Consider the following 14,870-nt stretch of genomic DNA (forward strand, 5'->3'; position numbering starts at 1 on the left):
GCAGAAAAGCCTCTACAAGCTTGAACTGCTGTGCAAAAGGGAAAACTGAGGTACCGCGCCTCACAGCCTTCAGGGCTGAAGGCCAAAGTAAGTGCTCTCTGAAGAACATTAATGGCTATGTTAAGTCAACACATAGACCAAACCCTGGAATCACTAAAGTGTTTCACAAAGTATGGACTAAGTTTTTGGCTGGGGCCAAAGCAGACCTCAATAATTCGGCCTTACAAAGAATTCAATATAAACACAGCCCATATCAATGTTGGAAGGTCCTTAAGGTGTATCCAGAACTCTAATTTCGTCCTTCCACACCAGTCTCATGTTAGCAGTGTGACGGGTGGCTAGAAAGGGTTAAACATCCTGCCGAATAAATAACCCTCAAAAGACATGTGGGGAGATAATGTTTGTGTTTTTGTGCATTTACATATGTATGAATAGGGTCGTAATCAACAGTCCCTGTCTATGCTGTATTCAGATAATTCAGAGGTCAAAAGAACAGACTATCATTTAAATGAATTGTAAACACAGGATATCTCTGTATTCACCTCTCTTTGAAATGTATAGCAAATAGTCTGTGAATGGTGGAGGAACAAGCAAATGGCCTTACATTAATTAATTAACTTTTGTTCCCAGAGGAACTCCAACTTGTCAAAAAGACATGGAATTGTATAAAAGACCCTTGGGTCCTGATTCTGTCATCTCAGATCTGCTTAGGCGATATCAGGGGAAGTTTGAGTCAATTCTGAGGTCCCAATTATGCTGGTGTGCCTTGAATATGATATTTGGACATTGGACTATAAACTATGAACTATTTCTGAAAGAACTCTTTGCAACTACAAAACTCACCATCTCTGCTATGAATTTGCACCTCAATGAATTGAACTCATGTCTGTATGTATATCAATCCTTTAACCATACTCTCTCTCCTTTGTTTTTTAATAAATTTTAGTTTAGTTAAGAATTGGCTGTAGCACATATTTGGGTAAGATCTGAAACATTCAATAACCTGGGAGGTAATGTGTCTGATCCTTTGGGATTGGTAGAACCTTTTCTTTTATATGATGAAATAAGATTTACAGAAATTTTTCATCATATTTGACATGGGTACCTAGATGGAGGAATGAGGCTGGATCTCTTTAGGGGAACTGTGTTGTTTGGATTTCTGAGTAGCCAGTAAGGTAATAAAGAAGCTGTTTTGTGCTGGCCTGGTGAATCTAAGGCCATGGCTACACTTGCAGATTTGCAGCGCTGCAGCAGGGTGTGAAAAAACACCCCCTCCAGCGCTGCAAGTTGCGGCACTGCAAAGCGCCAGTGTGATGTTAATCCCCATAGGGAGGTGGAGTACGGACCCCACACTCGCGCTTCAAAGCGCTGCTGCGGGAGCGCTCCCGTGGCAGCGCTAAGTGTAGCCATAGCCTAAGCGTATGGCTACACTTGAGAGTTGCAGCACTGGTGGAGGCTTTCCAGCGCTGCAATTAGTAACTGTCCACACCTGCAGGGCACATCCAGCGCTGCAACTCCCTGGCTGCAGCACTGGCTGTACCCCTGGGTCTGCTTGGGGTATAACGATTGCAGCGCTGGTGCTACGGCGCTGCTCGTAAAGTGTGGCCACACACCAGCACTGTTATTGGCCTCCAGGGTATTAGGATATCCCAGAATGCTTTTAACTAAATTACTCTCTTTGTTTTGTTATGCTGCCTCTCTTTGTTTTGTTGTGAGCTCCAGGAGCTGCTTATCTAAAAAACAAACACAGCTCCTGTTTGCTGTGATCAATCTGTAACTGACTGTGAACAATCAAATGAGATAACCCACTGCCTTGCTGTGAATGAGGCAGGCAGGGGGATGAGTGTTTGCTTGAGGATAGAAACAGCAGGGGCAGGGAGGAGAAAGGGAGTCCATTGGAGCAGCTGCTTATCTGGTCTGCAGGCTGTTTGCAGTTAAGAGTAAGGGGTCGGGAAAATTTTCTGATTTTGCAAGCCAGGGAGCTGATACACAGTGTTGGCTCCAAAAATCCACTCTCTCTCTCTCCCCCGGTCCTGGTCACACTCCACCCCAGCCCCCTCTTTTGAAAAGTACGTTGCTGCCACTTGAACGCTGGGATAGCTGCCCATAATGCATCACTCCCAACAGCGCTGCAAATGCTGCAAATGTGGCCACACTGCAGCGCTGGTAGCTGTGAGTGTGGCCACACACCCGCGCTTGCCCTACACAGCTGTACGACCAGCGCTGTAACTCCCAGCGCTGCAACTCTCAAGTGTAGCCATACCCTAAGTATTGGAATATCCACCAGCTTTATGGGGACTGTCTGCTCCATTCTTTGCAGTTCACCCTAATTGAGTGACCATAGCTGGCTCCCTACTAGGAGCCCGGTCACACCCATCTTGAAACATCATCCACTATAACTTCAGCACTTCATAACACCATAAAACGAATACACTTTATTGGCGTTCTACCTTTTTACTAACTCCTAGCTTTTCTGTATTATCAAGTTCAGTTTCTAAATTTATCTGCTTAGGATAAATGGAACTTTTCTTTGTGAATGAATAATTCTGGATTTGTCTATTTTAATATATGATTTACCTTTAAGACATTCTAGGCTCTAGAAGACATCTGAGAATTCTCTAAGAGCTATGCTGCCTGTGTTTTTTGTATGCAACTATGTGGCATTTACAATGGGCACTTTTTAAAAAATGATTTCATGACTAAGAAAGCTTATAATTCTAATTGTGGTGGAACATCAGCATTTACTACTGGAAATGTTAGTAAGTGATTTTTTTTTAAATTATAACAGTTACTGCCCCTCTATTGGTATTTTATATCTTGCATATGAAAGAAGCACTTTGCATTATGTTTTCCTTAGCTACAGTACTAAATATGTTCCTTGATACAACTTTAGATAATGTTTTCACCTCTTAGCTCATAGAGCCAATACTACCTTATGCTTGTGTCCGGTTTAAAGGTTACAACTCTGCCATTAATGTTAGTTGATTTCCTTCATTTCTAGTTTTCTCTTTTTGAACTGATACAGCATGAACTATCTACTCACTCTGTATCTGCTCACTTACAGCCTGAATCAGCATTTCACTAATTTCAACAAGCAAAAAGGGAAAACAAAACCTTATTTGGTTTGATTTTCCAGTGTTCATTCCCTAAATCCGCTCTCTCCAAGTCAACTGCTCCAGCCTCCCTTATATATCCAAAGCTACCTCAGTGAGTCGGCAGATCCCATTTAACTATTTCACAGCTGGGTCAACACTGGATAGCAGGTTGGGGGGGTTTCAGGCAAACACTGCCAAGCCTGTCAGAGCAGCCTCCATAACCAATTCCGTAAGACGTTTTTCTGCAACACCTGCCAGGGAGCCAATAACAAGGCAGGAACTATCTTTATTTTACATTTTGTACAGCATTAAGGGCCTTGTCAGAGCTTAACAATTAATAGTTAATTAATTAACAATTAATTAATAATGAATACAACATTCTGAGGGACCTAATTTTCTCCAAGCAGCCCCCCCCCCAGACCTGATGAGAAAAATGTGAAGTCCTGGTGCATCATATTTGCTGCAGCCTCACCCTCTCTCATTTCACTTTATTTATTCAGATGTTGGTCCACCCCCCACCCCACCCCCGCTGCTCAGGACCCTGGAACAATTACCTTCCCTCCTCCCCTTTTTCAGCCCTGTTCACACACAACTTTGTGCAGACAGTTGTGCGCTTGTTTTGCATGCATAGTTCTGTATATACTGTGCAAAGCCCCATTTTGAGCACACATGTGGAAAAGTGCATGTGCAAAGTAGGCACATGGTTGCACACACAATGATGCTTGTGGGCCTGATGTATGAAAATAAGTCCCTGAAATATTTTGTATTCAAAATACAAGGATGCCACAGCAATCTCGTATATTGGAGAACTGAACTCATCTGAAGTACAGAGGTTTAGATCTGGCTACAGAAGGGAAAATAGTATACGCTACTTTTTTTGGTTTATTTTACGTATGGTTTTTCTTCATAAAGATATCCTGCATCAGTTGAGCAATGGAATACTGTGAGGACAGTGCCACCTAGTGGTTCTACAGGACCACACAATGTTATTCCTCAGAGATTACTGAAAAAAAATTTATACTATACCTTTGGAGACAAATTACATTTTGGACAGTTGAGGAAGTTCTCAGATGAAATCCATTTTTAAAAATATCCGCACAACACTTGCATTTATTTTTTCCTTCTTATCCGAAAAGAAGGGGAGGAACAATGGCCCATTGGTTGAGGCACTGGCCTGGGACAGGTGAAACCCAAGTTCAATTGCCTGGTCTGCCACAGACTGTGTGTGTGACCTTGGGCAAGTCACTTAGCCTCTCTGTGCCTCAATTTCCCATCTATAAGTGGGCACCACTGAGATAAAAGTGCCATCCATTGAAACATCCTGAAACGAGTCCCCAATGATTGAATTGGTCATAGGATGCATAGACAAAGACATCCAAATGGAACATAACTAATATATACCAAACAAATGAATCTATACATACACACTCACACGCAAACTTCTTGGGCTGCCTATCATTTTTGTTTGATTAATGAATACTACCGGGGGTAAGGGGGGGGGAAGAGATAAGAGGAGGCTACGGTATCAGGTTTAACACCTGTGCAAACCTCCTTTCATGTGTATGGATGTAGAATTACACTATTACAGTATATTTATTCCACTACATTTATTTATTGACTTCAGTATGGTTGAAATTGGAGCATCACAATCTAAATCTGTAAGCCAAGGGTTAGGATTCAAGTGTGTTCTATTTTGGACCAATCTCCTAAAAATTTTTCTCATACAGTTTCCAGCAAGCAATAAGAATGCCTTGCTTGATTATATGCAATCTATAGGACACAGAATCGATATTCAGAAATCAGACCATCAAGTCTAGTGTCCTGGCTCTTTCACTAACCAATACCTAGGAAAAGCTGGGCTGATTCTCCAGTCTTGCATCAACATTTACACCTGTTCAAAGAGACGGGAAAGTGGTACCATTCTAATTTTGTAGCATTTTACATCTTCTTTGCATAGGAATAAATGACTAAGCCAGGTGCAGGACAGTAGAGAATAAAGTCCCTTTTGCAAGCTTCCCTTGTGAGCTGTGGGTCCTAAGTGTCTCTGAAAATCAAGCACAAGATGTATCAACAGTTGGGCACCCCAAATTTGAGGCGCAATTAGTTAACACTTCAAAAACATGGCTGTATAGCAGTAAATTTATGTTGCATTCAGCATCACTTAGTGGGAAAAATTATAAAAAAGTACTTTATAACTGCTTCTGATTCTGCCTTTTGGGCATTTTAACAAGCAGTTATATAATATTTGTACACAATAGTGGTAAATGCAAATAAGGTGCATACTTGCACACCTAAATTATTTGAAATTCTTGTCCTTAGGTTATTGTTAGTCTTAAAAGACAATAGCCTATTGAAATGAATGCTGTTCAGAGCTGTTGTTTTAGATTGCCTAAGCACTATGTTGGGTCATCTTTGAAAAGTTGTCGTTAAAAGGGCTAAAAATGCACTTTAAAAAAAAATGCATGCATCCGACGAAGTGGGTATTCACCCACGAAAGCTCATGCTCCAAAACATCTGTTAGTCTATAAGGTGCCACAAGACTCTTTGCTGCTTTTAAAAAAAAAAGGAAGCTTATAATCTGCAAAATCTGAATCTGATGTAGAATCAGATAAACACAACATTCAGAACAGATGAGCCCATGGGCTGTAAGTACATAAATTAATTACTATATTATCCTTCAGCAAGTTTTCAACTGATGATCAATGTCAGCTCACTACATTAAACCAAGCCCACAAAATTTTGAGTAAAAGTTTGACTTTTCATCTGAAAAGAAAATTATCTATTTACCCTAACTAAAAAGTAAAACTGAAAAATATCGTCTCTACTAATTAATACCTGATGCTTCAGAAGGAGGTGAAAAAGCCTCCCATGTAGCTAGATGCAAACTCTGTTCTTACTTCCATGCATACAAGCAGCCATTTTCTGCATGTCAGTGGAACCTATGCAGTTTGGGGCACTAAGAATGCAGGGTCTGTTAAGTGTCTTTTAGGGGAAGCACATACTCCGCACTGTGCAGAACCCAACTCTTTGGGGATTCCTTCTCTGGCCATGCATGGGGTGAGTTTGAGATCAGAGTAAGAACAGTTCAGAGGATGGGCATGTTGAGGACTGGAGGATCCTTTTGGCCCTTTCCTCCAATCCTTTCCTGCCCTCAATAAAATGATGGGGTAGTGCCATGGGGTGTACACCAGGCATTAGGTTGGGGTAAGTTTCATGGAATGGCTCCACTGTTGGTTCACAGTCTTGTAGGAAGTATTCTTTCTGTCCCCCATAGATCTCCCTAGAGTTCACCCAAAATAATTAGTTAGGATACAACAGACTAGATTTGCTCCTTAGCCCAGCGGACCATGCAATATAAGATAGAATAAAATGCTTTTGGGACCCTTTTTATACCTCGAAGTATGCAGTTTGATAATTCTGTATAATTTAATCTTAAATTATTCACTACAAATTTTATTAATGATTATAAACTCATAATATCTTTTCTGGACCACTGGTTAGAACTCTAGCTTAGGATTTAGGGAAAACCAGGTTCAATTCCCTGCTCTGCCTGTTGCAGAGTATGCACACCCTGTCTCGTTTTGGGGCAGGTCGGGCTTCTGATACTACCGGGGTTACAGTCTACCCGACTATCCCTGGGCTGAGAGCAGCACGACCCGATGGCCGGAGTCAATATGGATGCCCTTGGGGTCAGGGCATTGTGGCCCAATGACCAGAATCAGTATGACTGCCCTGGAGATCAGGGCTGTGTGGCTTAATAGCCAGAGTCAATATAACTGCCCTTGGGGTTCAGGCCTAATAGCCAGAGTCGGGGGGGAAGGAGGGGATGATGGCGGGGGTAGGGGGACCCAGGCCCTCCCTGCTCCACTGGATCCCGGCCCAGGGCCCTGTCAGTGTCGAGTATGGTCACCACCCTGTCAGCAGGGATCCTACTGCAACACACTGACCTTCCTCGGGTGGGAGATACCACTCACACGATCTCCCTGGGCCACTTCCTACCGTGTCTCCTGAAGCTGGGGTCCGTACATTGTTCGGGGCCTCCAAGCTCCTCAGTATAGATAGCTCCCTGGGATTCTGACTCCAGCTGGTTGGCCGTAGGCAATAGGTCTCTGGTCTGGTCCTCAGGATCTCTGGTTCCCGCAGATCTGAAGTGGCTCCTGAGCAGGAGCCTCCACCAAACGTCCTTCCTCCTTGGTGGTCAGCCTAGAATGAGCTGGGCTGCTCCCTTTTATACTGAGGCAGCAGTTGGAGCATGCCCAGCGCTCTCTGATGGGCAGTTCCACCACCCATAGTGCGGGTGTGATGGTACTTCCCATAAGGCTTTATGGAAATATGCTTAGAATGTGTTTTATGCTACATATGCCATATAACATATCTCCATAAAGGTTATGCTCTACTGACTGTATTAATCCTATTTGCATGCATGGATCATTTTTGTATTCAAAGTTATGAATGTTGGCTGTGTACTGGCTTGATTTCTAAATAACTTTAGTAAAGCATTTGGTCAGTTCCTGGAGAAAGGAATGTTGAAAATAAGTACCTAATCAAGAAACACTTAAAGGACAATGGATCTTGGAATGCTCCAATCCACATAAGTCTACTTGAGGACGTTCAAGGTAGCCTATAAACAATGGATGCTACCTGTAAAAACAGTCATGCATGGACATGTGTCTTGCCCAGGTGACTCCTAAACTCCATTTTGGAGCTAGATGTTGCATAGGAGTGAGGAGGGGGTCTCCACCCAGAAGAGAAAGTCTATTTTAAACCCCTGGGAGACCCCTCCATTTGGTCTTCAGCTGGCTAAAGAAGGAGCCTCTCCACCCCACAGGATACTTGGAAGAAACTGGAACAAAGGGCAGTGACTGCAAGGGGTGTGAGTGATTGCTGGACCCAGGCTAAAAGGAGATTAGTCTGTAAAAGGGAGCATTCTGGAACTGGTGAGGATCTTATCTGTATTCAGTTTGATTAGACATAGATTTGCACGTTTTATTTTATTTTACTTGGTGACTTACTTTGTTGTGTCTGTTACTACCTGGAACCACTTAAATCCTACTTTCTGTATTTAATAAAATCACTTTTTACTTATTAATTAACTCAGGTATGTATTAATAACTGGGGGAGCAAACAATGTGCATCTCTATCAGTGTTATAGAGGGCGAACAATTTATGAGTTTACCCTGTATAAGCTTTATACAGGGTAAAATGGATTTATTTGGGTTTAGACCCCATTGGGAGGTGGGCATCTGAGTGTTAAAGACAGGAACACTTCTGTGAGCTGCTTTCAGGTAAACCTGCAGCTTTGGGGCAGGTAATCCAGACCCTGGGTCTTTGTTGGAGCAGACTGGAGTGTCTGGCTCAGCAAGACAGGGTGCTGGGGTCTCGAGCTGGCAGGGAAAGACGGGGCAGAAGTAGTCTTGGCACATCGGGTGGCAGCTCCCAAGAGGGTTTCTGTGTTCCAACCCATCACAGTTGAGTTAACCCTTTCTTGCCTAGTGTAAGGTATGCACACCCTGTCACACTGCCCTAGACTTCCTGTGTGACCCTGCATGTCACTTAGCCGATCTGTGCCTCAGTTCCCCATCTATAAAATGGAAATTCCCTACCTCTCAGGGGTGTTGAGGGGATAAATACATTAAAGATTAAGAGGCTATTGCATACAAGGGAGATGGGAGCCATACGAGTCCCTGCAGAACTGAATTCCACATATTGGCTATGTGAAGAAATATTTTCCTTTGTTACTTCTGTGATTTTGATTGATCCCCCTTTTTAACATTCCAGAACAGCATAAAAAGAAAGCAGTTACCTTGTTCCACTCTACCCTTCCAAATGTCAATACCCCACTTATGCCCTATCACAGAGGGTGCAGTTTTCAAGCTTGCTCTGCTGGCCAAGTATAACCCAACAGGCCACAGCCACAACTACACCCTGTCCTCAAGAATCATAGACTATCAGGGTTGGAAGGGACCTAAGGAGGTCATCTAGTCCAACCCCCTGCTCAAAGCAGGACCAATCCCCAGACAGATTTTTACCCCAGTTCCCTAGCTCCATCCTCTATGGAATCCCCCTTCAGGTAGTTGAAGGCTGCTATCAAATCCCCCTCACTCTTCTCTTCTGCAGACTAAATAATCTCAGTTCCCTCAGCCTCTCCTCGTAAATCATGTGCCCCAGCCTCCTAATAATTTTTGTTACCCTCCGCTGGACTCTCTCCAATTTGTCCACATCCCTTCTGTAGTGGGGGGGGGACCAAAACTGGACGCAGTACTCCAGGTGTGGCCTCACCAGTGTCGAATAGAGGGAAATAATCACTTCCCTCGATCTGCTGGCAATGCTCCTACTAATATAGCCCAATATGCCGTTGGCTTTCTTGGCAATGAGGGCACACTGCTGACTCATATCCAGCTTCTCATCCACTGTAATCCCCAGGTCCTTTTCTGCAGAACTACTGCTTAGCCAGTCGGTCCCCAGCCTGTAGCGGTGCATGGGATTCTTCCTTCCTAAGTGTAGGACTCTGCACTTATCCTTGTCAGCTCTTGTAAACGGGTCGACTCACCCCTGCGGCGCCTCCTACTGGTTGCTCTCCAAAGTTAGCTCGTCCCAGCCCTGGAGCACCCTCTGCAGGCTGGTGATCCACCTGTTCTTAGGCCCCCCGTGGCCCTCCCTGGACCCGGTGCCCTTTTACATGGGGTGCTGCCCCCTAGCAGTAACCCCTTTCTCTCTCTGGGTCTCCCCTTCTGTCTCAGGGAACCCCCACCCTCTATCCCTACAGTCTCAGCAATTACTCCACGACCACCTTTTTAAATTAGAAAGCATCCCCTGCTATAGGTTTATCTATTAATGGTCCGAATAACTCTGCCCACAGCCTTAAAACAAACCGTAGTGTCCCAACTTAAAGTCCTTGGTCAATCTCTTCTTTTCTGTGCCCGGTTCAACAGACATTCTACTCCTGTTTCCTTGGCATGGGCTCTGAGTTCCTTCATAAATAAAGCAGTCAAGCAAAATGATCTCTTTCCAGCCAGGTGTAATCACAGCATTTTCATATTCCATACTTGCCCTCTCTGGGCCGACTTTCTTTCCAAGTGGTTTCAAGCAGCTTCCCAACTATTCTCTTTTTGACCCCTGTCCTGGTAATCACTACAGGAGCCAACTTCCCTCCTGCAGCTCTATTCAGTGCCTTCCCCTAGTCTCCTCTTCCAGCCTGTTTCTGGGATGGCTGTTCTGTATCTTCCTCACTTTTTTAGGTTCCTGGGTACAGCTCTTTTCTTATCTTCTAATTCAGGTGTTGCCTGGCCCCTCATTAAGCCCCGCCTACTCATCAGGGGAACTGGACCTGCTGCACTTGAAGGGGCCAGCCACCCTGTGGCAAGCCTTCATTAACATTTATTTTAAACTAAATAATGCTAGAGTTTATTCTCTCAGCCCACTGTATAAATCCAGCAGACAATATTTAAACTGAAGCAGTTAAACAAAAGAAGTCCTTGAACAATATATGTGGTGGTGTGACTTTGAAAAGAAAAACTCAAATTTCTAAGAAAGCATTACAATCAAGAGGAAAAAATTACTTCAGTGTCCTTTAATTTGCCAATGCCCCATTAGCAACAAATTCTTGAATCATGATGCTTATAAGTGATTCATTTTCAAACTCTTTGGCTGCTGGTATCTACTTCAGCCTCTGTGTAGCTTTAAAATGCCAATTTTCTATAGTGATTAGAAAATTAATAACTCAATATTTATTTGTATTTATTCCAGTAACTGTCCAACATATGAAGATGCCATTAATGTGAAAGATCTCTCTTCCACCTCCCTCCAGTATGTTCAAACCTTTAAGATACTAGAAAAAAGTGCCAATGTAAGCAACAATTTGAAATGAGAACAGGAACTCGTACATTCTTTATAAATATTTTACTATATGCAACAGCAAAATTAGACAGATTCTTTATCAAAAACAAATCAAGCTTTTTTAATGAAAAGAAATTATGAAAAATTTTTAATCAGTATTTCTAGAATGCCTCTTCCCTCTTATTCTGTGAAATATTATCTTGGAATTGGCACTATGTAACAAAATTATTAGAATACACCAATCATTGGTCTAGACTGGTGGTGATGTGACAGTGCAAAATGCAGGCCCCAAGAGGAATTCAAATTTGGATCCAGAAATTGGCCCTTTGATCATCAGGTCAACAGATGTTGGGAATGGAATGGAGGCAGCATGCTTAACCCAGTGGGTGAAGAGGTTTTGTGCCTCTGCTAAGCAATTCCTTCTGGATGACACTCAGATACGCGTAGATTGGCTCTGGAGGAAGGTTAGTCCAGTCCTTGTCAGAGAAATGAAGGATCAGTGCAGATCTGGGGTCACTGGAGGTGATGTTGGGAAAGAAAATAAAGGGGCAAAATGGGAAGTCTTAGAAAAAACCTTCCCAAACAAACAAAACAAAAACCAGCAACCCAACACACAAGACAGGGAAACCTTGCAAAAAGAATTCTAAAGACTGCCTGCAGATCTTATGGTACATAAAATGCCTAAAGCAGCTCAAAGTTCTTCAAGAAAATTCATTGGGCCACTGTGCAAACTTAAAATTCTGACAAGATCAGATTTTTGATCGGTAAGTCCATTTTACATAGTAGATCGATGGAAAGGATAAATGTTGCCAAATCCTCACAAACATATAACCAAAACACCCAGGTTAGAACAGTGAGTGTCTCTATCTACAAAGCTCAGAAGTATTATTCAGCAGACAACCAAAAGTAAGAACAACAAAGAATATAATTTTGCTTTTAGCCCATGTTAACCTGCTTTTGATAGTCGGATGGGTGAAGACGAAAAAATGAATCCCAATTTGAAAATTAGCCTCACAATGTTTTCTTGAATTTAATAACTATGTAACATGTAAGAAGGTTTATGAACATCATTAAATAAACTACCTCTGCACAATCTCACATTTTAGTATCAATATTCAGACACGTTTATAGCTAACTATACACATTTTTATATAGTTAATTTGACTATAGAATATATAGGTTTGAGCTCTTTTGCAGAATGGTTTAGCTCAAGGCATAAAATAGTTCCAAGGTAAAAGGTTCTCTCAAATAAGGATATTTTTATAAATGTAAAATTGGTGCCATAATGATCAGAAGCCACATACAAGAGATATTTTCCACTAGCTGTCAAAGATAATGTAACTTTAAAGTATACACTTTTTAGACTGGCCACTAGATAGTCAATTAATCTAAAACCAATAAACCTTGTAGCAGTCACATATACATCCTACAGAGGGCAGGCACTACATTACAATGAGATTTTCCAGTTCTTACTTTTAAAAAGAGACTATCAGGATAAAAGTTAAATGTGTGTGTTTTCGTTGCCATTTTTTAAAACATCTCTGTTACTAAGAATATTTTAGGTCATAGGAAATGGAAATAAGTAAACTAATGTATTTCCATCATTTTTCTTGTTTATTTACTATTTGCATGTTACTCAAATGGAACAGTGAAAATCTGATTTCACTTTCTGTTTTTCGTGTGGTAACATAACACTGTTTGGGTTCATAACTCTGCAACATGGTGTTTAAATATGTTTTTAAAAGGGTGTGTGTTTGTTTTTTTTACAAATGCTTTTAATTTTACAGACACATTTACATAAGAACAGCCATACTAGGTCAGACCAATTGTCCATCTAGCTCAGTCTCCTGTCTTCCAACTGTGGCCCATGAAATGCTTCAAAGGCAATGAACAGAATAGGGCAATTATTATTTCTACTCACTTTATGTTTTATAAAAACATTTTTAAAAACAGATCCTAATTGTTGAGTCTAAACAAACCAGCAGCATCTTCCACATATTTTTACAAGATCTTTATGTTTCAAACAATTGCATTAATTTTATTTTGATGCATATCAGGTAAATGCTTTTTAAAACTAACTAAAAAGGGAGAATTCAAAAAAGGCATTGAAGACAACAAACAGAAAATGTCAATCAACATATCTATATATAGGTTCGGGAACAGTATATATCACCACACAGACACATAGGAATGCTCGTCTTTCATGACTTAGCAATCTAACAAAAGCACAAGACAATATGCTACGTCTAAACTTGATATTGTTGTTTCAGTGAATCTATTGCTATCATCCAAAACTTACTCCAGGGAAAAGGTAACTCCCAGTGCAAAAAGGAAGTATTTAAGTTTATATTTCCACACAGTTCCATGTGAACTTGTGGAATTTTCTTCTATGAGCGGGATAAAATCTCTTGCATATTTCTAGAAGTAGGTCTGCATCTAAGACTTAATCATTTTGAAGAATGCCCACAAGCCAATGGACAAGAGAACGATCATCATATTTCAATCAGATGCAAGTCAATTTCCAAGAAGAGAACGCTAAAATTTCCTAAACATTTGCATCTCACTTCCTGTCAGCAAATTTCACATTGATGGAGTCTCCAGGAGTCAAAAGTCCATGGGTTTTGGCCCTGACTGGTTTAGTTTTGGGAGAAATTTTGATCTCAAAATTTTGAAGCAGCTGAAAAGAGACATATGTTGATATTAGAAAGTTTATAAATCGACAAATACAATTTTATAATTCTAGAAACAGAAAACCAGTAATACTTCTTAGAGTTCATCACTACCACTAACTTTGCTGTCTGTGCCAGTGAACCTGCTTAACACGATTACTCTGTAGGGAAAATGAAACATGGCTCCAGGATGGAGAACATGGTTGACAACTATGCTCCTCTGGCACAATGGAACTTTCTACAATAAGAGAAAAGCTTATCTGTGCAAGAGACAGAGCTTTTTCGGAGGCTGGCCTAAAACTGTGGAAAGAACTCCCACACGAACTAAGGACTATCCACCTTCTCTGAGTGCAAGGCACATATGTCTGACCTTGCCGTCACGAACAAATATATAGCGTGTGTATATAATTAAAAATATTCCAAAACAAAATACTCCACTGCACACACTTCTCCCCCGGGCAGAGGATGGAACAGAACATGACAGATGTTGGTCACATTTCTTAAAGCAAGTGCTCAGATAATAAAGTGATGAGCATGATACAAGAACCTAGATAGAACAGAACAACAATAACAGGCTGTCATTCAATCAAGGTGAATCTGCTGATATTAGACCATTGCATTGATGCCGATGATACATCCACTAAAGCAGCATGAGAAACAGCAATGGGAGAGACAGCAACTTTTTTGAAATGCTACAGAGCATTACACAAATGACTGCGGAGCACATCCAAGTAGATCAGTTGTGACTGTGAAGTCATGGTGGAAAAAAGATTGCAAACCCTTGTGTTTTAATTGCTCAATCTGATCCAAATCTTCTGGGTGATTCTTGAAGATGGATACATAAAGTAGGAATTGATGGGAAAGCCTCAGGATACAATACAAAATAATCTATATAAGATAGCAAAAGAATACATGCAGAAGCCTGAAAAAGAAGATACAGGGAACAGAGAAAACAGAGATAGTGGGTGTTTGATTTGAATGTTGGTTAGTATGGTCTGCCTCAGTCTCAGGATTACAAACCTATTTCACTTTCTGGTAAATGCTCGTCTGTTCTCAATACAACAATGTTTTAATCAAAATGCTATAACTGAGTAAAGAACCATCCTGCCATATGCCAAGAGAGCCTTTCATTTAAAGGTTGTAATTGACTTATGAAAATCCTTCTATACTAAAGTAATTTATTTCCTTAGTAATCTTACATTGGATGGATTTTGCTGGTACTACAACTGGGATTTACAATATTTATTTCTGCAATGTAGCTTTTTATTGA

The 14,870-nt window shown here is 41.3% G+C and overlaps 1 protein-coding gene across 10 annotated transcripts in view; it reads right to left on the reverse strand.

Annotated features, from left to right (window-relative positions):
• Nucleotides 1-11,091: 11,091 nt before the first annotated feature.
• Nucleotides 11,092-14,870, reverse strand: part of LOC120375086 (cytochrome P450 27C1) — a 40,649-nt gene continuing 36,870 nt past the window's right edge. For all 10 annotated transcript variants that reach the window (XM_039495736.1, XM_039495737.1, XM_039495741.1 and 7 more), the window contains one exon: nucleotides 11,092-13,608. In XM_039495736.1, the coding sequence (XP_039351670.1) occupies nucleotides 13,492-13,608 (117 nt within the window). In that variant the 3' untranslated portion in view covers nucleotides 11,092-13,491. The remainder of the gene's footprint in view (nucleotides 13,609-14,870) is intronic.

Source organism: Mauremys reevesii, linkage group 11 (assembly GCF_016161935.1).
Source record: "Mauremys reevesii isolate NIE-2019 linkage group 11, ASM1616193v1, whole genome shotgun sequence".
NCBI classification, from domain to species: domain Eukaryota; kingdom Metazoa; phylum Chordata; order Testudines; family Geoemydidae; genus Mauremys; species Mauremys reevesii.